This window comes from Lingula anatina, chromosome 6 (genome assembly GCF_051362555.1).
Source record: "Lingula anatina isolate TDL-2025a chromosome 6, LinAna3.0, whole genome shotgun sequence".
NCBI lineage: Eukaryota > Metazoa > Brachiopoda > Lingulata > Lingulida > Lingulidae > Lingula > Lingula anatina.
This window is the reverse complement of record NC_141772.1, coordinates 3,630,545-3,655,529: the sequence shown is the minus strand read 5'-3', so window position 1 is coordinate 3,655,529 and position 24,985 is coordinate 3,630,545. Positions and strand designations below refer to the sequence as shown.

The following is a 24,985-nucleotide window of genomic DNA, read 5'->3' as shown; positions in this document are numbered from 1 at the left end:
TTATTCAACAAAAAATATACTTATCAATTTAGAAGAATATAAAATGCCAGTGATGTTGTACTGCAAGAAGAAAACGCTTGCATAATTTTTTGTCCAGAACATAAGCGGTCCCGTGACCAGACTGCTCTAAGGCCAAGGTGCAGAAGGTCGGACGCAAACAAACATGTCCATTCGCTGATCAGATGATCGAAATGGCAAGGTAAGCATGCATGTTATTCGCAATTTTTGTCGCATAACTGACTGCAATTGCGTCAAATCCACAAAATGTTTTGTTAAGCAGACTGCGTCCTACAGAAGCAATTAGATGTAGAATTTTTTTTTTTTTGGAAACCAACCTAATTGGTGAATGATTGGCAATGGTAGCGGTGCAGGTCGATGGCCTCTTTCTCTTAGTGCTGGGACCAGTTACACTAGTGTCAAATTTATCTCTCTGAAAACATTAAGAACGGTGCACACATAAGGCATTATACTTGAAAACCGTCTAGACCTGTTTACATTGTAAAAAGCGACAATGACAGACACCTTGGATTGTTTTAAGTTGGGTGGAATTTTAATGACGCCGGGGATGCGGATCTCATATTTTGGGCTCAGCTCAGTGCATGCACCTGTTCCTCACATCGTATGTGCTATAACTTATAGATCTTTTGTACTTAAGCCAACTATTCACATTGCATGGCAGGAGCGAGAGCCACTTGGATTTTTTTTTTTTTTGTGGGGGGGGGGGGGGGGGGGGGGTGCTCTATTGTCTTGTTATCTGATGTAGTGTTTAGCTTGTATTTTTAATCTGTTTTGATTTCCCTCAGATGATGTGCTTAGAACCATATGGTACATACTATGTAATGGGTACAGTATTAGATAAACAAACAGACAAAATCTTGATAATCTTTTCTGTCACCTCCAGATATATAAATAAGCCAGGCCAAGGTCATGTCAAAGAATAAGACTAAGGCTTCGTTCACATGCAATGTCTATTTTCTAAATTCTATTTTCTATTCGCGCTATCTTATGATCACGGTCTGTGCACTGAATATCCCGCCGCGTAATTACTGGCAGCGCGAGCCAGTTACTTATAGTAACTTATAGTAACTGGCTCGCGCTGCCAGTAATTACGCGGCGGGATATTCAGTGCACAGACCGTGATCATAAGACATGCCGCAAATAGAAAATAGAATTTAGAAAATAGACATTGCATGTGAACGAAGCCTAAATTACTGTTGCCTCCCACAGAAGTATATGGGGTTATTTTCAACTGAGATTTACTTGTCAGTAAATTGAATGATGTCATATATATAAGGACATATTTAAGGCCGGTGATAGTAAAAGGACCAAAGTCATAGAAACAAAGCCCTGGGCTTATAAGTTTTTATAAAAAATTAAAACAAACTTCCCAAAAGGCCAATTAAAGACGGGGATTAAGTACAGTGTCCAACGGATGAGGCTCTGGCGCCAATTTGAGGGGAAAAATGCCGTTTTCGGTATTGGGATTTTCTCTATAACCAAGACAGCTATTCAAGTGATTCAAAAGGCCTCATAAAGCTGGGTGAAAGCACTTCAGCGCGGTACCAGGGAATTGTCTTAAACTATTTACTTTTGATTTTATCATCTTTTACGTTAAATTACCCCATATTTCAATGGCTTATTCACTTCAAAAGGCGATATCTTTCAAACAAACAATTTTCTCTTAAACCCCTGATATCATGCTGTAGTCCACATTCCTAACAACAATAGGTGCAACTTTTGTAACGATCGGTTGCTCAGATAGTGAGATATACTTGGGAGCGATTCACTTATCTCGTCAATATAGAAAGCTGTTAAAACAGCCAAAAACGTTCACAGGTTGGTTAACAGGGCTTATTAGTCAAATGCTTAGCTGACAAATTTACCTGTTATCGGTTATACGATCAGCTGGAACCATTGCTTATTGTCATCTAAAAATATTTTGTTTGGGTGCTTTGAAGGGGCAGAAAATCGTGCTTTTGTTACATTTTCCGACCACTCGTTAGGCATGTAAGCGTGCCGCCATTTTGATTGACAGCTCTGGAGAGGGCCCTAGCCTTGTGATGCCCAGTAGGGTGTCAAGGATATGTAGAAGGAAGCGCTAACAAAGGTGATTACGTTTAACCGCAATTAAGAGGTGTGAAGATGCATTTGAACGTTTCAATGGCTCTTCCTCGGCAATCGAGTAATTTTACCTGAGAGATTCCTTCTTTGTTATCGGCAAAGTGATCAGATAAAACTGTGTCGAGAGCAAGTGTCCGTCACTTGTGTTGATACGAGTTTTTTGACGGGTAACGCTGCAGGATTATTTTGCACGGCACTTGGTAGTCGTCAGATCAACGGAAAAATCCAGTGATTACTTCAGAGCGGTCTCGCTCAAAATGCCAGCTAAGATAAAGGGGAGACGCTCAGCTGCACAAGATTCAGCGGTAAAAGTGGCTGAGAGAAGGCTTTTGAATAAATATTTTATTTTTACACACATGACACTTAGACCTTATTTGCTTTTTACCTGCTAGCCTTGACTATTCTCGGGGTCTTTTTGTGATTTTCATTTTTGGACACTTGAACTCTTTCTTCCCGCTTGATCAGTGATTTTGAAATTGTTTTTCTCCAAATATCGCAAAATGCAAAGCCGCTAACATGCGTTTTTATTTTTATAGTTTTAATCATGCTGTCAACCTTTGCTTGGATTTCTCTTGTTTGGCCATTCAAATCACAATTTTTCGCGTGTCTCTCAAGCTCCATGATATCATATCTTGGAGAATAAAATTTTATTTTGTCAACATTAGATTTACCTTTTGCAAACGGCGACCAACAATCATTTCCGGTTTCGTAACGTGTCGCAGATACGCTCGACGATATATATCGCAAAAATTAAAGGCTAGGCTAAAAGTATCCTTTTTTAGCTTTTTTATTTATGTTTTTATCGATTTTTCTTTCATTTGTCAATTAATTTAGACGTTTCGATTAACTCTTTCACCCATTTATTAGGTATACAGAAATCAGTCATCCGACTGAACAAATAGGGCCGGTTTTCCCCAACCGCCACGCATAGGCCTTACTCTCAAAATTTTCTTTCTTTCCTCTGGAAAGGGACTTTTAACACGAACTTTTCTCTTCCCCATAGTGTACTAGCTAGACTTCTTCGCTGCTAAGCTGATGTAAGACTTATGACCTATTACCGCACACGTAATCGGCTTATAACTCATTAACTGTGCTCCGACCCCCTCATGGCAACGGCCCTTAGTAACAGAGGCGTGGCTTAGTTGTCAGCCTGACTGGGGCGCGTGCCGGTTGAAAAACTCATCAAAAGACGCATTTTGCGATGCAAATTCATAAAAATTATTACATCCAACGTTAGATACTTTTTTGAGTAATATAAACACACAAAAAACTCAAAAACACGATTTTAAGCGTATTTAACCCTATCACCGACCTTAACTGGCAATTTCTCCCTTTCAGATTTAATATTAATTTTTTTGAGCATATATGTTACTACTACTAGGGTATTGGCCTTACTGATCCTATCTGTGGTAATTGAATGAGTGGCATTGGCTGTCGCCAGGAAATAATGACTGAATTCAAACTCACCTTTTCTCATAAGGTTGCATGTCATTCTTGACATGGGGACTATCTTTTTGAGCTGCCCAGGTTGAGTGGCTGCTGACTAGTATGTGGTATTTCACAAAAACATTTTCAGAAAGGTAGTGTCACGTAATGAGGCTCATCTTGAGGAGCAGAGATGGAGGTTAGGAGGTGAAATGGAACCATTTTCTTTGAAAAGAAGGAGTGTATTTCCCAGAGTTTATCAGTCTATTGTCATCCATGTTATTCAGAAGGATTGATGAATTCCAAATTTGACAAAAGTCATGTTAAACTGTTGCTCACATGTATTTAATGCTTTTTACGAAGAAAAACATTGCTGTTCTGATAGGTAGCTACCTCATATTATGCTTGGAAATCATTGAGGGCTTTATTCACTTTAAAGTTATCTGCTATGGTGGACTTTTTGATATATTTGCTGTTATACTGCTTTTAGTACTCTTTTGACGAACAGTTCTTGTCATTCCTCTCTCTTTCACATACAAAGACACTAAGAGGTATAATAAAGAGGTATAGCTCAGTGGAGAGGGTTTGCTTAGCGTTGACTTCAAAGCCAAGCTGTCTGTCTGGTTTAAGGTCGCGGGTTTCAGAAACTCTCCAAGATATTGATTCTGTTCAGTCCGTCTGCACTCTCTTGTAACTTATAGAATCTTGTTGGAATTGCACTTCAGATGTACAATTTTTCATCTTTCCATGCGCTGTGATCTATACTAGTAATGGTCTTTTGCTGTTGCCAGAGAATTTTTCTTTAAATAGCTGAGAGATGAAGAGATATAGAGAATTGAATGGCATCTCTGTGAATTAATTTCCTCTCAAGTCCTTGGCAAACAGAACTATTAAGATTACTTAAGGTTTCTCAAGTGAAGTCGTATATATAGACTGTCCTCCATGGCGTTTCTCTGAAGACATGCCTCTGTTTTTTTATCTTTCGTGAATTCACTTAGGGGTGACTAATTTTGGTTTTGAAAATATAATGTTCTTTGTGTCAAAAGTGTGATGTCATAGAACTCTTCATCCTACACACACACACACACACACACACAAACACACACACACATTTTGGCATGATAAATTGGTAAAATTTTTTGTATTTTATGACTATTTTCTTGGATCAAAATTGAAGAAAAAATGCCCAGGCTTAAGATAGGATTGTTTTGTGGCAATCAGTTTCTTATTTTTGATGACATTTAATGGAGCGTACACTACAAGAAAAATGATCTTGACTGCTGATTTCTCTGGAGCACATGTCAATTACTAGTACTTGTGATAAATTTGCTCAGTGGTTTTGCAAATTTAACGGTATCACAAAATGAAGGATGTGGCAAATTATTAGGAAATGTTTGACATATAGTTTTGTCTGAGGTCAAAAGGTCATGGAATTATTTTCAGGTGAAAACAGGTACTCTCCTTGCGTCTCCTTGTGTCTCAAGTCATATGGTAGTTACTGCCACTTTACGTAGTATTTGGTGAATATATTAAGTATATAACTTTTGGTATTTATTTTATTAATAATTATTTGTTTTAGTTTTGCTGTTGCTTATGGATTTATCAATTGTATGAACAGTTGCTAAGAAAATGAATTTTTAGAACTTAAAAATTAGTGACTTTTCATTTGAGAATAATGGGTGATTTCCTCCTCACTCCCCCCCCCCCCACCACCACCACCTTAATTAAAGTGCTGGAGATTTTGTCCATCATGGCTAGATGTAAAATTTAACATTTATAAATCTATAGCATATATTTAACGTCACAGGCATCTTATTAATTGGAATGTTGCCAGTGTAGAAAATAAATTCCGTAAGAATGAATGGCATTTGCTCTTTAAAAACATCTTTCCCGGGCACGTGATCCACAGCTGCAAGACGTGAACCAGTGCCATTTCAGTAAATCTGGGAAATTGTAAGACAATTGTTTTCACTTATCACCAGGATATGTGTCTATAAAGGGGGTCCCTGGTCCACCAGTTCCAGTGTAAGTTCTTATCTGGGACAAATGCTGGTGAAGCACTACAAAGAGGCCAAGGCCATATATATTTAAATATATATATCTGAAGCCTTTAAAGTTATAAACAGGGCCGACTGGTGGCTGTACTAGAAACATGACAAACAACACCCTGGAAGTCAAAAGGTTTCAGGATTGTCTGTAGGTTGAGTATCATGAGGGTCTGTGGGTCATGTATATCATAAATATTGTTTTCTAAAAAGTTCAAGTTTAAGAACACCCTGAAAGTGACAGGTAAAGTGAGTGTTTGTGGGCTCTCTTCTGCTGCCAAGGTATTTGTGACATACTACATACTTACTCAGTCCTCTTTAGGACTGGGGTCATGAAAGACAGACTACTACATAAAAGTACATTTAATGATTTTGCACAAAAGGAGTACTCTACACAATGGTCCTGTTTTCATCCAAAGTTAGAATTGTGATTAATATTGATCATTATGTGAAATAAGTATATATGTAAGGGACACATGCATTTCTATGGGAAAAAAAATCAATCCTCCTAAACAAAAGATGTTTCTCTTTATTTGGCTTTTATTTTTGGCTTAAGTTCCAGGTATCGTGAAGCTTTTTATAATAAGGGACATCTCCAATATGTTTAATTCTTAGGGTCAAACTGCCCCAAGTCAGATGTAGCATTTGAAATGTCTTTGTAATTATAGCATTTTAATAAATATGTTGCAATCATGTGCAGCAAAGAAACAAAAAAACCTTTATCCTAAACCAACCACCACATAGCCATGCAAAGTAACTGATTTTACCTGGATCATATTATTGTCAGAATATCAATCTTTTTATAAATATTTCAAAAATTGTTTAAATAAATCCCACTTTAAGGAGCACTCAAGCTAAGAATATTGTAAATGTAAAGTCAGACTAGTACTTTTGCATCAAAATAACAAATACTAGTAGATAAAAGTCAGCGAATATCGATACTGTCTGTAGAGTTGACGTCATTATTGTGTTTGGACCGTAGAGATCATGGCCATAGCATGCTTATCACATGTGCAACTGCCAGGTAGAGGCCTACTTCATCATTAAGGTATTGTAAGACATGATTGGATAATAACAGGTAATTAACGCGTGAAATGCTGCCGCTGCACATGGTATTGGATGGACAGTATTTTTGATTTTGTTCAAGCTTTGCTTATTTTTTCTTGATCGAATCAGCTTTCAGCATTAATCTAGAATGTTTAGTAAATCAAACAAAGAAATGTACTTGTTTTTTAACAAACATGCTTGTAAGGGAGAGCAGAGAGAGAGAGAGAAAGAGAGAGAGAGAGAAATAATTTTAAAGAAGGAGAGAAGGAGAGAGAGAAAGGAAATGTTACAAACTTATCCAAGTGCTATTGCCTTAGAAGCACACAGCTGTGCCCCCCTCCCCTCCTATCCCTCCTTAGCAGCAGCTGTGTGGGTGCTGTACTTAGAAGCTACCACATCATATTTAATTGGAAGAACTCTGTATTTATGAGTAATGGTGTAATACAAGTGTTTTTTATTCAAAGGAATATGAATCAAATGAGCCAGCTGCCAGCATGATTGTGGTTTATCCAGTGAAAGATATATTTATATATATACTAGTACTTGGAACAGGGTACTTTTTCAAGAAATATTGTCAGCTTATATAACATTAAATGTAAATTATGATGTTCATTATTTTGTTATTACTATTACTTAATTTTTTTCCAATGAAGTTTTTGAAGATGTGGATGTTGAGATAATGGGTAATATGCAGTGCATTATCAAGGATTTAGTAAATTTGAGTCAAACTTGCTGCTGAATGAGATCCTAATGACCTCCCCCCCCCCTCACGTTGCTACTCCTGTTGCTACTTCTCATAGTGTACTGACAGGTGCAGCTTAAATGGCTAAGCATGTAGCTGAAGTTGAAAAGAAGACCTGCATCTCAGGGCAACGCCATGCTGCATGTGAATTTAAATAAATGCGGAAGGAAGCTGTGACCAACATTTTTGACCTCGCCTAAGCCTACACATGTATGCTTGTGGCTTACACTTGATTGCACCATATGTTCCATAGTAACGTGTCAATGACCTTTGGGTTACTATATGCCTCCCCTGACTTTAGAAGGCAAACCAAACAACCTGTTTCTTTTATGAGCCCCTGCCTGAATGCAGCATGCAGGTATGCACAATTATGTTGTTTTTGTAGGCTTTTTTATTCCTTTTTGTGTAATGAGAAAAAGAAATCCTTTTATTCCTTTTAATTCTTCCACAAACTTGGTCGTATTCTTTTCAAAAATTATCTCAAAGTGTTTTTGCGTATATACTGTATTTGTGTTTTTGACATATGCAGACATTTGGATTTACATGTTATGTGCAACTCAAAGAACGATGCTATGGTGTTAATCTACCTATGCATTTATTCAATATGTAATATAGATATATAACCACCACCAAGAGTCACATACAGTGAGTAGACCAATGTAGTTTATATATATGCAGCCTTGGCCTCACAAACATCTGCGTCTATCATGTGCTGTCTTCATGTACTGATTTCTGTGCATACCATGCATTTGGGGTCATGAAGGAACGTACAGCTTTGTTCACACTAGATTAGCTTTTACCATCAAGTGCCATGTTTAAGAGTATCTAGGTTGTCTAGTTTGATCATGAAGCAATGGCCTGTTTTTCAGTCTTTATTCTAGGCTGAATGTACATCTGATGAAATGGTTTCCCTTGGCCTTAGAGATTGAATAAATCGACCTAAACGAATGTTAAGGTCTGCTGAGCATGGACAACTGAAGCATGGTGCTCTTAACTAGAATAAGTTCTTATAGCAGGGAAGTTGATACTGTGGAAGCATGTAGATTTATTTGTGGCTCAACTATGTCCCTGGTTGCTGAGTGTGGTGTCTTATAATGGTCAGATATTAGGGTTCTCATGGTCACAATTGGTGTGGATTGACCCTCAACCTGTCCTTAACCATTTAGAAGACCTACAGTTCATGATTCATTTTTAAAACAATCTTTTATATGTGTACTGGTACGGGACTAATTTTGCATTTGCAAGATGGTTTACTTTGAAATGTCAAATGCTGGATGGTTAAATTGATAAGTCACCAGCTTGTGCGTATTAATGGAAATAACATTGCTCTTTTCCTAAATGTCTGATTACTGGTAAGCAGGAGTCAGATTGCTGCCTGAGCTGACAGTAATCATCTTCACAAATATCCCAACAATCCGTATTCATTAAAAGATAATGATAAAGTGTTGCCTCATTTTGATATATAGATACTTGTGATCAAAATTTGATTAGTTTGAAAAGATTCCTACAAGTCACCAGCACGAAATGAGTACTTCTCTAGTGTGTGTGTGCATGTGTGTGTGTGCATGTGTGTGTGTTGGAGGGGGTGCTCTTGCACGGATATCGTACAGCTGTAGCCCCCCTTTAAGTGCATACCTGACTTGGCATAGAAAGCCTGGCATTAACATTTTTCCTTCCTTCATCTTTAACCCTAAATTAATCAAATTAACAGAGAGGGCATAAGGGTCAGTGCACCCCTGTTATCTAGCACACTGAAGTTTTTCTACAATGTGTAGAGAGATAACAATCTGTTAGGCAGACACATGGATGTCCCCTTTGGCAGCCAGTCATTAGAAGTAGGTCATTGTGAGGTCAAGCTTAGAATCCTGTCAGTGTGCTATCTTACCCCAGGAATGTGTGCTTTATGACATGACACTACGGGTGATATATGTCATTCACTGTCAGCTGGTTTCTTCAGTGGCCTGTCTTACACACTGAACTCGAGTTCAAGTATCTAAAATATTGGTCTTCAATTTTAGATCAAAGACAAGTTGACAATACGGGTGATATATCTCTTTCACAGTCAGCTGGTTTCTTCAGCAGCCGGTCTTACCAACTGAACTCAAGTTTAAATATATCTGAAATATTGGTCTTCACTTTTAGATCAAAAGCTGTTGTACTTAAATCCATGGTATTTGAAAAATAAGGCATTTTGTATTTTACAAGAAAGGGATTTCCATTGTTTTAGACCAATAAGTTTTTATTCTGAAGTAGACTGCTTTGGACCGCTATTCTGCTATATATGTATGGATTTTTTCTTGAACTGGAGAAAGACCTAATTTTTGGATGGCTTAAGATATGGGGCAGGTATCACAAAAAAGTTCGAGGAATTTGGGCTGACTAAACTTTGACTGCTGAAGATGGATAACGGTCCTGGCATGTTGTAGGAATGATGGACCCACTTAAATTGGAGGGCTTTAGGGGCAGGAAGATAATTCTAAAAAAAGTGCAACAAAAATGAGGTAAGCCACTTTTGAGTTTCTTTGTAAAATGCAACTTATTTGGTTGAAGTTTTAATTTTTTATGTGCCAAAATTTGTTTACTTTTTAAGGCACCAGAATACAAAATAAGGAGGTTTTTTTTTTTCAAACAGAAAGATCTTCCTTAATTTTGACAAAATAATTATAATGTTTTTTTTTTCAAGAGCAATTGTTATTCTTATGCACGGCAGTTGATCTTTAGAGAAACTCATCTCAGGTCCTTGTCCCAGGTACATTTTGACAGCAGTAATTTAAAAAAGTTAAAACATATCTGAGTTGTTATTATGTCTCTAAAATTCTCATTAACCTTGTCAAGAATTTAACCAAGATTTGTTTGTTGATATTCTGAGCATCCCTGTAACATAATAAAGGGGATAATAACAAAGATATTTTGATTTAATCAGTAAATGTCAGTTCACTCATGAATACAGTTTGCATCTTGCCACGTTAAAAAGTAGGTTTTTAAAGATTTGTCTTATTGGAAGAATGTTTACAGTACACTGACATTAAAGGGTTAATAACTCTTCATATGAGATCTATATTTCACAATAAAAACATTGTGAATAACTCATAGAAATATAATATATCCTGTTTTACCACAAAAACAGCAGTTATAGCTATTATTCTGATATCTGAGCTTGTCTTTAGACCACGTGACCTCCATTGATGGCTATACTCTGTTAAAATCTCTTAAGAGATTTTAACAAAAAACCAAACTTTTTAGAAAAAAACCAGGGACTAACTTTGAATGTAAAAATGGATTCATTAACCATTGGTAAGTATGGGAAAATTGTTGTTTACTCCAGGAAAATTCATTTTTTGGCCTAAACGAAGAGTTATTATCCCTTTAAGTGACTGACTATGGAGATTACCACCATGTGTCTGTGAAATAAATAATGACCATCATTAGTTGTATTCATGGAACTTTCTTTGAAATTATAAAGAATTAATCTTTATCATGGTCATTTAAAAACAGTTTTGTGTAAAACTGTCAGTGTTCAGCTGGATTTTTTCATATGGAGAAGTCGGTCTTATGAGATAGGCAACTTTCTATAGTGACTTTAAGAAACCCTTGGTTGATGGTGAATGTTTATCGTGTGTGTGTGTGTGTGTGTGTGTGTGTGTGTGTGTGTGTGTGTGTGTGTGTGTGCACACACTCATATACATGCTTGTCTGTGTATTGAAGGGGTTAATGGAGGTGGGGGTAGGATATTTCGGGCAGAACTGGGGTTTGTGTCTGATTTTTCTATTCAGAATCAGTAAGAGGTTTTCACAGGATTTGAGGTACATTGAGGCCAAAGTGTGAATGATCAATTTGGGAGGGGGGGGGGGGCATAGTTTTAGGTCATGCTGCAGTGTAGTTTTATTTAAGTGGGATGCATCATACAAACTGGGAACATCAAGCTGCTTTCTTGGTAATTTGCTGGGCTGTCTTGACTAACCAACCAGTCATTTCCAAAAAAAAAAAATTGTACAAGCTGTCCATCTTTCTTTGGCAATGTAGGCCATTTTTTGAGGCCACTGATCGTCCAATGGATGACTGTGACACTCTGGAGAAAGCCTTGGGTCTCCCTGAAATCTGTACATGTAGAAAATCACCAATTAGCCAAATTTGTTTTTCTATTTGAAATACAACACTAGGCAACCAAACTAAAAATACATAAGCCCCAGATTATCAGACATCCCAGCATTACCTAACATAACATATTTGTACCACTGCAATGTTCACATGTGCCGTGCATGACAACAGTACGGCTGCACTCGCACATGTAGTAAACAGCTTTGTGCTTGAACTTTGATATGTGGAAAGATAACGGCAGGAGGTGCGTGTTCCAACAGCTGATCTGTTAGTCAGACACTGGTTATATGCAGACCTTTTTGTCAGAGATAACAGCACTGAGGGTGCGACCTTTTGTGTATTATTATATGTAGTATTTATATAACTGTGAGACCAGTGGTGTGTTTATAGCAGTTTGAACAGTTTAGATGTCAAAGCGTGACAGTGGCACAATACATGTAACCTGTGACTTCACTTCACAGACATAACCAGACAGGTGTGCCATGTGGTGTTTACTGAGGTTATGTCACGGCATAAAAACCCAGTCAGGTGGAGCAACAGTATTGATGGGATCATAGCTAGTTGATGTGGAATTAGGAGCCACTTGCAGGGTAAACACACATGAGTTTCTCACCTGAGGTCAAAAACCTGTGCCAGTGCAAGTATGACTAGACTGAGAGAACTTATACTCCGTTCACATGGAAAGTCTATTTTCTAAAAATCTATTTTCTATTCGCGGTATCTTGTAATCACGGTCTCTGTGCCCTGAATATCCCCAGAATTAATTACAGCTTTGGAAGTAACTGGCTCGCGCCGCCAGTAATTAAGCTGCGGGATATTCAGGGCACAGGGACCATGATTACAAGATACCGCGAATAGAAAATAGATTTTTAGAAAATAGACTTTCCATGTGAACGAAGCCTTATTTGGGGGTCATAGAATTACAAGGTGTGCATGTGGTTTAAGATGAGCATTGGTTAAGCCCCCCACCCCTTCCTTTGATCCCAGTTCGAAATTTGTTTTTAATTCTTGTCTGACATTGTACTACAGACATTTTAATGATGAGAAAATATCCATCCTTCCACTTTTTATGCCCCCCCCCCTCCTCCAACCTTTCATGCCTTAGCAACATAGGAACAACCCTTAGGCTTCCTATTTTATTTCAACACATACTTGGGTAAGTTATTGTGGTAGAGATAAAGTTCTCACCAGTTGACCAATGCTGGGGAATATATGCTGCTGTACTGGTGGTTTGGTGAATTTGTAAAGGAGAAAAGGAACAGGGCTGTAATGAATAAAAAAATAGGTTTCCCATTACCCTCCATTAAATATACAGTATAACCATGGAAACAAGACCAAAACTTTTCTATTCTTGTGTCATCCAAATTACAGTCCTTGTCTACTGTTTCATGTCTGCTGAGCAATGGGAAACCTATAAATATTGGGGGGAGGGGAGGGGGGGCATGTCTCTCCTGTGTAACACAGTTCTGTGACAAGTACTTGGACAGATTTGCCCAGCAAGTATGCTCAATACTTTATTATGCAGTGTGTGTGTGTATGTGTGTGTGTGTGTGAGGAGAGAGAGAGAGAGTGTGTGAGTGTGTGCATGCATGCAAGCATGTGCGTGTGGCCCATTTGGCAAGTAGTGAGTGATTTTCTTCTTGACCCTGTATATAACAGCGGAGCAGTGTTCTCCAGATGCCGAAGAGATACTCGGGCAGTTTGCTTTGGTTAAAAAAAGTGAAATTGAGGGTATTAGAACTCCATCTGGTCATTGACTCGTGGTGAATCTCGCGTATGTCATGGTGGATTATTACTACAAATGCAGACATGCCATATCCCACGGTGTGCGAGATACGTCAGGTCTGGATCATTTGTTCGTTTTAGCCGTTTGCGGCGTAAAAATGTATTAAACAAGAGTAGACCAAGCATGTATTGACCATGCATCAGTCACTCCATGCCGCTGGGGTGATTCAGAGCTCTTCATTGACATATGACAGATGGGAAAGATGAAGGGCACCACTCTACTGATAATGCAGTTAATTGCAGCTTATATAAAGGGTAGTAGTCCTAGAGATTGGACATTATTCAGAGGTATGGGATAATAACAAAGAAGGGGATTTTTGGAAGGGTTTCATTTATTTATTTATTTATTTATTTATTTATTTATTTATTTATTTATTTGCAATATTAATGATGATTATGTCAAGCATATAAATATATAGTATAATATAAAGTGAGAGATGAAGACAAAGTTTTGAAAATGTGATCGAAGTCTATTTCTCTACTCCTTTCTATCTGCCCAAGTGCAGGTATGTGTAATAGTCCTTTAATTCAAATACTAGGAAATTATGTTCTAGAGAATGGACAGTTCAGAGATGAGTGACTTATATATAGTTGTCAGAATTTAGTATTATAGTGAACGTTCTACCTACGCCTTTTGGAAAGAATTATATACTGTATCTTTTTCTAACTTTTCACGTCTTATATTTGGTCATTTCAACAGTGCAGATGCAGTGTGCTACGGTTAACTTTTTACACCCCCCCCCACTCTTCTTCTTCCCTTGCTTCATTTTATTAGCTATCTGCTAAAATATATTTATGTGAATGAGTAAACCAGTATTTTTAATCAGAGGTAAAGAGTTTCCTTGGTTTAAAGTAGGTAATTTTTTTTCCTTTTGTTAATTGCATTGCGGTACATTTTGTCTCTAAACTACATTTAAGTGGTTTTTATATATGGTATGAATGTATATATCAGATTCAAGTTTGCTAATTTTCTGCTTTTGCAGGCAGTTTAATTGATTCTTGGAATCGGAACATGTAACCAACTGGTATGCTAACATTAAGAGAACTCCATGTTGCAGGCAGCTGAAGTTTCACCCAAGAGAGACATGAACACAGGTGAGCCTTTCTTCACTTTTCTCTCACTTTTTTTTTCACAAAATGGCTTTTTTTTTACTAGTCAAAGAAGTATTGCTTTGTATAAATTATGTATATTAATGTTCAATATCTGTTTAAGTCATGAGTCAGTCCATGCTTGCTGTTGTTGTTGGCTATGCTGTCGCTGTCCCTGTTTATGAATACCTTCAAAATAGAAATTATTTTATTTTATTTTATATATATTTCAACTCACTGGGGTCAACTTTAGGGTTAGTAGGAAGATCAAGTGTAAAAGTCAATCAGGTCCAATTAATTGTGGGAATTCTCTCTTTATTGTGACTTAAAGCATTTCTTCTTTTCTTCATTTTCTCTGTTTTCTCCTCTTACTGTTTTTTTTTCTTTCTGTTGAGTTCTGAAAGAACCTTTGCCTTTTCTGAGCAAGAATAGATAGTGTGATTTGGGTCCATCGAAGATTTTATATTTTTCTATAACAAAAATGCCATATTAATTAATAAACTTATAATAGATATTCCATGAGGTAGCAAAATGTATGTGGTGTAAACAAGTGCAAAGCACAAGTGGTTGTCACTCTGATTTCTGGCGAGTGTTGTATGTCACTGGTACTACTTCTGATGTGGAGAACAAACAACCTCAAGTTGGTGTGATGTAACTCACGTTCATACGAGATGAGATGTTTTTGTTCTTTACATGTGCCATGTAATACATGAAAAAATGTTACATGAGAGGAGGTTGACTCTTTTCTGTGCTTGTATCTTTCTATTTGCTTGATTCATTTGTCATGTTATGGCTTGGGGATGGTTGGGTCATCAGGTAAGAGTTTTTTACAAGGGGTTACTAGTACCCTGGCCTCTTGATAAAGTCTTGACATAAAAGAAAGGTGTGGAATCTTAGTGTCTGCTTAGGGTCTAACTTTATTTATTTATTTATTTATTTATTTATTTATTTATTTATTTATTAAACACTCTACAAAGGTGGCATAAGTTGATATAATGGAAACTGATGTCAGCCTAGGCTTATAAAATATAAATATTTAACTTCATCTTGTGAAAATATTTCATGGTTTTTCAATAAATTCATCAGTATCCTTGGCTAAAAAGAAAAAAAAAAGAGGACAAATTAACTTGATCTCTTGCCAAGGACCAATCAACAAGTTTTAGACATTCATTAGTCCAAGTAGCTTAGTATTTAAAGTGTTTCTTAAACTAGCATGACTTTTGTATACACTGTAATTTCCATTGACAAAAACATTCAAAAGGTGCAAATTGATTTAAATGCACCTCACAGGATGTTTCATATAAATTCCCTTACCAATTTTTTTTTTTGGTTCTGCTGGAAATTGTCTTGACTTACTGATTAACATTTACACACATAGGCACAGTGATAAACATGTAGGGATTACTTATTTGATGCAGTTATTGTGATATTTCTGTAGTTCATGGTCATGCTGACACTAGTGTCTCTTAGTTACTGCAATTTATATGACAGAATGAAAAATTGATTGATTAATAGAAATATACGGCTGTCATGCAGGTGGAATTATGCTGAGGTCTGATTTCAAAAAGAAAAGAAAAGAAAAAATTACTGCAGTCTTCATAGTTGTGCGTAGATTCCTTCTCATTTCGCCCACAGCTTTTGATGTTTTATTGATTAATGTCTTGTGCAAAGCCTTGGTGATGTTATAAATAAACCACCATGAAATTTTTCTTCCAGATTTTAAATCTTCGTTGGTGAAAGTGGAAAGCAAGATGGAACACAAAGGAAGTGGTTCCGTGTGTAAAGTGTGTGGGGACGAGGCCTCAGGGTTCCATTATGGAGTGGACTCTTGCGAGGGTTGCAAGGTGAGAATCCACACAGGACACTTTCTCTCTCTCTCTCTCTCTCTCTCTCTCTCTCTCTCTCTCTCTCTCCTCTGTGTGTGTGTGTGTGCGCATATGTGTGTGTGTGAGTGCGCATATGTGTGTATTAGTTCTTTAGAGGTCTTCGGAGAATCTGCTTTTTAACTGAATAAAGTAGTTGTACTTTTGCTGAAAAGATACCACTACAGTGTATGCCTGCTGATCTGTCTGTGTGTGTGTGTGGGTGGGTGTGTGTGTGTGTGTGTGTGTGTGTGTGTGTGTGTGTGTGGGTGGGTGGGTGGGTGGGTTTGTGGTTGCATGCATGGATGCACATTTGTGTGTTCATGAGAGTTCTTCAGAGTTTCTGCTTCATAACTTATATAACTTTCGCTGTATAGATGAAACTAGTGTCTGCCTTCTGGTCTGCTGTTTGTGTTTGCATATGTGTATGTGCATGTTCTTGTATATCGTTTCTGAGCTGGTTAACAAGTCCTTGATGATCTCGTCCACATATTGGCCGTGGGTGTTCATACAGCGTCCTGTTGGGTGATAATTTGTGTACTTGTCTAATGCTTATATTGTGTGTTTACATATTTTCTTTCAGGGTTTTTTCCGCCGTTGTATAACCCAGGGGATGAACCACAAGTGCAACAATGAAGAGAAGTGTGACATCACCCCATTCAGTAGAAACAGCTGCCAGTACTGCAGGCTGAAGAAATGTTTTGCCGTGGGGATGTCACGTGAAGGTGAATACGTAATGGCACATACAAATGCCAGTTTGTGGGTGTGTGTCACGCAGGGGTGGACAGAAGCTGTCTTCTGGGTCTTCCAGAATTTCTTAAGTTTGAATTTCTAATTTTTTCTGTCAGAAGACGGTCAAAAATAGAAGATGGATCATCGAAGATAATTTGGAAGACTGTCAGAGAATATGTTTGGTTCTGCCCCTATGTGTTTGTGTTTGTGTGTTGGGCGTGGGTGGGAAGAAATAAAGACTGATTCAGTTCATTACAAAGCTTATGTCATCTCTATGTTTTGAGTTTGGCCAAAGTTGTCACCTGGATGAGTAGAGCTCTTCAGCAGATTTCCCTCATAAATTGTACAGAATTACTCATGTTCCACAAACACTACATAATCAGATGTGGGCGTTATCAAAGGCAGCTTATTTAGATCTCTTTCATGTATAATCTAGCTATCATCTCTCTTGTACCTTAATTTGTATTTCACACATGAGTAATGGATAGGCTCATTCCATACAATGTATTGGGGATTTTTGTTCCTTGGTGAAAAAACGTTTTACGATAAGTTAACAAGTAACTCACATGTTTACTGCCTGAGTTACACTCGCATGTTGTAAGCTTCTGTCCTTGTAGATCATGAAAATCTCTAAAAGAAAAAAAAAAAAAAAAAAAAACTAGCAGGAAATCCTAGATGGATGTTGCTTATAGGTTATTATTGATTGAAAGGCTTCAGGCTATCCAGTCATTGATTGGTAGCGACGAAACCGGAGTCTTTTCTTTACTGGCACACGTGTGTCAACAACTCAGTTTCTTTTAAGATGTCAGTGGATTTGATAGAGCAGACAAAATTTAAAAATTGACCTAGAAAATAGTTTTGGATGCTTTTATTTTCAGGAAAAGAATGCAAAACAGCCATCTTCAAAAACTGTTTGGATGGATTAATTTTCACCAATGATTTTTTTATCTTGATAAATCTGGAGTATTGCAGTAATTGTCTGATTTTATTAAGAGGTGAAAAGCAATATGTGATTAAAAAAGGAAAATGCTTATTGAAAAGGAAATAAAAACAAAAGGTTGTTCGTGCATTGACTATAGTGATCCAGCAATTGATGGTTAAATATGAATTTTAAAGATGTCCTAGATTTCAGTTGTTTTCTGCTCTGTAAAAAAAAAAGACAGAAAACAAAACAAAAAACAATTACATTGTCTTTTACCTTTCAGCATCAAGACTTGGACGACGGCCAAAACGCCTGAAAGGTGAAGGTGACCTCTCCTCTCGTCCTCATCCCTCCACACAGCCCATTGCCCCTTACCCCCCTCTAAGCCCATTTCAAGTCAGCCACCTCAGCATGGCTGAACTTCAGCGACTCATCCAGGTGAAGAACGGAAACAAAATCCCCGAATTTTTACAGAACTACATCTTGGGGAGCCCATCAAAGGACAGCCCCAGTGCAAATGGATTGGTTGCAGTGGGCGGGGCAGCTAATAGTGACAGGAGTTTGACCAATCAGATTGAGGCTGGCACTCAGATGACCAGTCAGAATAAGACTGTGATTCAGGCAACCAGTGAAGCTGGTTGTGGGACTGGAACTAACAACAGCTCGCCTGGCCATGTGCCTCCAGAGCTGTTCCCAAGTGGTGCACCCACTAACGGGGCGAATAACATCAAAATGGAACAGCAGGGCATGCCACCTAGCTGTAATGGTTCAAACAGCACAAACTTTAACACAAACTTTCAGATGCTGACTGACCCGTCTCCAGGGCACATGACCCCTGGGTTCCCTTTTTCTGATGCCGATCAAGAAGAGAGGGACGAAGAGGAGCTGAATAGAATTATGATACAAAATATTGTAGAGGCCTCCAAGCAGCCAATCACTAAAGAACGCCAGCAGCTGATTCACCAGGTGACGGATGTGATCATCGAGGCCCATTGCGACACCTGTGGCTACCTGGTGGCCAAAGTCCAGGAGACGTGGGAGAGATTGGGCAGCGCTATGCCCAGCATGGCCATGATGGTGAGTGAGAATGACCTGGAATGGGATGACCCCCCCTGTTGTACAGATCTTGATTTATCTAGTCATTGTTTCATTCGGTACAGAATGGAAAATGGAGTCTCATACGGGGGACACTTATGCACTGTAGGTGGTGTATCTGAGCTCTTTGGTTTTGCCCATATTATTGATTCTGGTAAAATTCATCAGAAAATTGAGCTGATTGTGCTATTCTCATTGTATATAATCAGTGTCACATCCCAAAAACTGCTTACATTATTTCAAAATCATGATATTAATATGTGTTCACAAGTTAAAATCAACACAGTATTTTGCAGTAAAAGAAAATGTAATGAATTAGTGGTCTTATTGTTTGCTTTAAAACCAATTGTGAACAAATATGGCCATAAAAACATTTTAAAGGAATATCTGAGTTTTTGAAGATTCAAGATGATATGTTTTATTTCAGTCTGAAATGATGAGAAAAATGAAAACCAGTCCCGAAGCTGGACAGCCTTCATCTTTATGGGATAAATTCCTCGGACAGATGCTCCCTGCTATAACAGATGTTGTCAGATTCTGTAAAAGAATCCCTGGTAGGGTGGCCTGCTAGACATCTATCTTTACAGCTTAACTTAGCAGATAAATTGTGGCAAAATCCAAATTTATTAGTTGCTCGACAGTTTATTGAGTAAGATATTTCTTGTTTGAAAGGCCTAAAATGGATAAGTTGATAAAAGACTTGGCCATATCTTTGCCATTTAACTTTCCTTACTATTATTATGATCATAAAATATGTGAGAACAATGTTGGGGCAACCCGGTACTAGTAAATAATATCATCATTCACAATATCCCATACTTGTCTTTGTAGGTTTTATTGAATTAGGTGAGGATGATCAGATAAAACTGATAAAGCAGGGCAGTTTTGAGCTGGTGTTAATCAGGTACCTTGGCCTTATTGACCCAGTGAAAGACTTTATGATAGACCCCAGCATGGAGCATCTGATTCCTAGGTAAATATACCAGTAGGCTACTCAGTGCTTTCTTTTCCCTATGTTTCATGGTCTCACTCGTATAAAGAGCTTGAATATGAAATCTATATACTGTTTTGTACTGCTGATATTCATTTTAAGTTAAGATTCTTTACTAGTTTTTAAGTAATAATTCTATGTAAAAAATGTGGTTTTTTGCATACTATTCATAAGTGTGATAATACTTTGTCAATTCATCAGTCATCATTTGAACTCAACTGAAATGTTTTCACTTACATTTTGCCTTTTCACATTGTAAGTAAAGCCAAATTTTCTCTTTTTTTTTGCTCCAGAATGATAGTAAAAAATATGCCACTGGGGGGATTCTTAGAGAGTTTCTTTGAGCTGGCTGGTTATCTTAATCCTCTGAGGCTGAGCGATGCTGAGATGGCACTACTGTGTGCAGTGATCATCATTAACCCTGGTAAGGTTTTTTGAAGGGAACACCTACTTATTACTTCCATTTATTAATGAACACTATGTATGGGAACACAAAGGGCAGGTGAATAAATCAAATTAAGTCTGCAATTTGAAAAAATATGAAGTTCATCATTCCTGTATTTATCAGACCTATAGCCCTGCGTATTTAAGTATGACACACACACACGCACGCACGCACACTTAACATGGTAGATCATCATTATTTGTGTAATATCTACTAAAATATTGCAATTACAGCCAATGTGAAATTGAAAGATAAATTGTTTTATTTCAGAGTGTGCAGGCCTAACCAACCGTAAGGGGGTGGTCAAGTTACAGAGTGTATTTGTGCAGGCCTTACTCAGTCAGATGAGGAGCACGAGAACTAGAGGTAAAAAAAAACGACACTATAAGGAGTGATAAATAAAAAACGACACTTCATTGCATTTTCACTTCAGCACATTGACTATTTTGTTTGAGATAAATAAATTATATTTTTACCATCAGAAGTAAGTGGCAAAAGTAAATAATTAATGACAAGAACTTTTTTATAGTGAAAGAAATGTTTTTCTAAGCCACAGTAGGTTTTTCTGTAGTATTTGTTGGAGAAAATTATTTAACATGCTTGAGCTGCTTGACAAGGGTTAATTACAACCATAAGACATACAGTGATAAAGAGAGGAACAAACTTGGACTGCGTTCAGATTAAAACATCGTACCGGCTGGATTGATCCAACTCTGCAGGGGATTTATGCTTAATTGCATTCAGTGTAATCAGCGTAATTGTATGACAAACCTCCTTGGTGGCTAGGGTTAACTAACTTTCTTGTTGGTTCTGCTTTATTACCCCCTAGCAGCTTGAGGAGAAGTGTCAGACATTCAAGCTAATTACAGTGATTTCACATAGTGAGAATCTCCTTCAGAGTTAGATCGATCCAGCTGGTACAGTTTGTTTATCTGAATGCTCCCTTATATTTATGTTCAATCAAAGGGGGAAGTCTAATTTAGATGAGGAAAAAATATCAATGGGAGTAGGTATCTTTGGGTTATCAGGATCAGGTGTTGCTCCCACTTGGTTAAGACCTGGTTTCATGTGTTTAGAGACCTGCCTTTAATATGCTTTCTGTTACATTTTAGATGAAGTGGATGATGTGTTCTCCAAGATTTTGAACTTTCTACCTGTTCTGAAAAAGAACAATAGTGAACATTCAAAAGCACTTCGTGGCATCAAGATGGAGATGCCACAACAGATGGAGAAATTTCCAGACTTACATAAAGAAGTTTTTGACCTTGATAATTAACTCTGTGACCTTGGTTTGCAAATTTTAATCTGCAATGGCTACGTGTGGAAGTTAAGTTAGAAAAGGCTGCCCAACCAACTTTTTCATGGTCTATGAGTCAGCAGATCTAGATCAGAAGCAAGACAATACAGGAGCAGATGGATAGGGGGCGTTGTGTGCAATACGTCTGCTTGTTGGCACTGGAATCCATTACAGAGGGAATGCTATCTGGAAGGACAGATACATTTGAATGAGTTAACAGGAATGCTGATGACAGACAGGCATTTTGAATCAAAGGAGCAATGTTCCAGAGTGGGGAAGGTTAGGCGAGAGGAGTATTGAAGTGTGAAACAATGGGTTTGATACCTGTATATGGTTTGCGAGATAAATTGATCCAGTGTACTCCCTGTACTGACAGGCTCACTACCTGAACAAGGGCTGTCCAAGCTGATAATGGTCATGTACACAGCCAACACGGGTGTATGAAAATCCAGGGAAATATTTAGAATGGATAGAAGTGACAGGACTGTACAAGGTCTATGGTGTGTATGATGGCAGGTGTTTTGTCACTGAGAGGTCGGCTTGTGACCCAGGATGAAGGTACTTGGAGAAAGTGGTCACAAACAGAAGGCTTTGATGTCCATGAATTCCTGTTCTAGGGTCCTGCATCACTGAAAGACTGGATGACCAACTATGACTTCATGACTTGATCTAAGAGGCGATTTTCTAATTAATAGCCTACTAGAGAATGGAGCTAAGGGGCTACTGCCACTTATGAGGTAAATTATCTGCAAAATCTCTGACAGTTTGGTCCTTAGTTGGATTAAAAGACCAAAAAGAGAAAAGGGTGTATGGAAACTTTGAGTGAAGCACAGTTTAGTCAGCTAGACATCTTTGGCAGTTGTGACTGAGACCCTTTTTTGACTTTTGTTGTTTTGTGCAACAGGGCCCTAGGTGTTATGATGCTCTCAAGATCTGTACATGAAGACTGACAAGTAAGATAGTCCAGTCTGAGCTGTGATAAGACACTGAAGGTACCCGACTTAGGTATCAGACTGTGTGCAGTGTAGTGCTGTTTGATATGGAGATTTCCATAGAGAGTTTATAGACAGATAATGGATTGTTTTTTTTATCTCAAGATGTTTTGAAATAAGGAAAAAGGAAGTTAAAAAAGAGTATGGATCGCTTTAAAAACAAAACAATAAAAGCAATGATTAAGTGCCACTTACTAGAAAGACATACAGAACAAAGTTGACCTTGACTAGACGGATTCATGTGACCCCTTTGAAGTGTAACCTTGACCTTGTCGCCTGTGACCTTGAATGGTGCTTGAAGGAAGCTCAACTGTGACATTGTAGGGTCAGCCATAACTGGGTGACAGTTGTAGCATTAAGATCAGCTGTGACTAGATAGAGGTGGAGACCCTGATTGTAAGCAAACTGGATGCAAAACAATGTATCTAGTACCAGATGCCTTACATTTGTGTGAGTGTATGTGTGTGCATTTTATATATATATAATTATGCACATGCACACACTTGCACAGATATATATTGTATGTTTTATAGTGTGTGTGTGTGTGTGATTATAGCATATAAATTATCATATTGTATTTTTTGTGATACAAAAGTATTATTATTATTAATATTAAGTGCTATTCAAAAGCATAATGAAATTAAAGCGATCATGATATATATAAACTGATGAATTCTGAAGCCAATGCTTCTGTAAGGACGTTTGCAAACACTTCTCATTAAAATGTGTGGCAAATTCTCCTCCATATGAAAGTGGTAGTGATTACATGGATTACTATCAGAGAGCAATTGTAGTTGTGGAAATATTGCACAAATATAAAATGATTTTACCCTGTATAATTCTGTCAGTATTAATTTATAGCACCATTTCTTATAGTTTGAACAGGATTTTAATTTAATTATGCAAAAGGTAAAGTTGGTGACCATGTTCTTATATTAGAGGTGTATTTTTCTGGTGTTTCTTCCACTTTAAACAAAAATTTCCTGACCATTGAAATGTCAAGGATCTGGTGTCTTGGCATTTCTGACAGAGAACAACAACACAACACTATATTTTACAGAGGATCTTTTACAGACTAGTTTTCAAATCTTTCCTATAAGTGCAATTTATGAAAAAATATTTTTAACAAAATGACACTAGATTTTGACATAACAGTTCATTTTAATCAGCCATGTAAAATCGGCAAGAGTGAAGAAAATATTTCAGGGCATTATTATTTTGCAAATTAAATGATAATGTCACAGTGTCCCCAGTGAATGTAATTATGTCTAGTAATAGTTAAATAATATCAAATTTACAATCACACTATGAGTGATTGCAATTGCTTCTCATCACTGATCTAAAAAAACTATTTAATTGGATAAGTTTTAGCTAGCCAACTGAATGTTGTTAACTGTGACAATATATTTATGGTAGAAAAATAGCAATAAGAAATTTTCCTAAACAGAGTATAATTGGATGTTGTAAAGAAAAGGTAATGAGTACAGTACATGTATGTACTAAATAATATGAATTGTGGGGGATGGGGGAAGTTTGCATATTATTTTTAATTATTAGCAGTATTTGTACAGTTATTAACATGCAAATCTGTTTGTCATGAATGTTTATTTTTCTCTCTTGGCATACTTAAGCATGGCAAATATTTTTATTGATTGGTAGAAGATTACCATAATAAGTTGTACCCATTGAAATCAGGGTTCTAATTTTAAGTTGGAAAGAATGTGTTTGGTTTTACATGTGCTTTTGCCTTGTTAAGTAACTTACCCTAATTCAGGATAAGAGTTGATGCTTATAAATATTCTTTGTAAATATTTTATGGTAAAACATGTCTGTTAGCTTTTTGTTTACAAGATGTTATTTTTGTTAACAACAATGTATTTTGTCATTTTTATTGCAGTCTGTACAAGCGCTTTACTATCAAGCCAATTTTATGATGTGAAAATAAAAATGTATCTCAGTTGGTAACTGAAAGAAAAAAAATAATCAATTGCAGAAAGGTTTTTTTCCTCACTATTTGTTTGAATTCTCATCTTCACAGAATATTTTGACTGGCCATTTATCATTTACATTCAAATGTTCATAATGACAGCTCCGTACTATAATTTTATCGCTCACCATCATCGCTTTAAGTTTTTTTTTCTGGTTTTTCACAGCAGAAGCAGCTTTTGACTCTCAACTTTTCCCTGGCACAAGGGGACAGGTATTTCTCACAAAATGCAGACCACTTTCAGTTCGAACATCATTTAAATTCATGATTTTCACCTTTCATCCAATTACAAAAACAGACTTTCTGATCT

General features: G+C 37.3%; 1 protein-coding gene across 3 annotated transcripts; it reads left to right on the top strand.

Annotated features, from left to right (window-relative positions):
* Window positions 1–51: 51 nt before the first annotated feature.
* On the top strand, window positions 52–24,671 carry LOC106155020 (nuclear receptor ROR-beta). Of its 3 annotated transcripts, none has more exons than XM_087016035.1 (10): window positions 52–199; window positions 14,247–14,358; window positions 16,069–16,196; window positions 16,798–16,939; window positions 18,152–18,945; window positions 19,391–19,517; window positions 19,795–19,936; window positions 20,248–20,378; window positions 20,670–20,765; window positions 21,512–24,671. In XM_087016035.1, the coding sequence occupies exons 2-10, from the start codon at window positions 14,313–14,315 to the stop codon at window positions 21,673–21,675; spliced, it is 1,770 nt and encodes a 589-aa protein (XP_086872161.1). In that variant the 5' UTR covers window positions 52–199; window positions 14,247–14,312; the 3' UTR covers window positions 21,676–24,671. The 3 variants fall into 3 exon arrangements, with proteins under 3 accessions (XP_086872161.1, XP_013385070.2, XP_013385071.2); XM_013529616.3 differs by lacking the exon at window positions 52–199 and adding an exon at window positions 8,999–9,881; XM_013529617.3 differs by lacking the exon at window positions 52–199 and adding an exon at window positions 11,846–12,068.
* Window positions 24,672–24,985: the final 314 nt, after the last annotated feature.

Bases quoted from the DNA above. Each gene is read 5' to 3' on its own strand.
- LOC106155020 (XM_087016035.1), top strand. From the start codon at position 14,313: ATGTTGCAGGCAGCTGAAGTTTCACCCAAGAGAGACATGAACACAG. The intron at 14,359-16,068 runs GTGAGCCTTTCT...TTTTTCTTCCAG, and splicing joins CAAGAGAGACATGAACACAG to ATTTTAAATCTTCGTTGGTG. The intron at 20,766-21,511 runs GTAAAAAAAAAC...GTTACATTTTAG, and splicing joins GAGGAGCACGAGAACTAGAG to ATGAAGTGGATGATGTGTTC.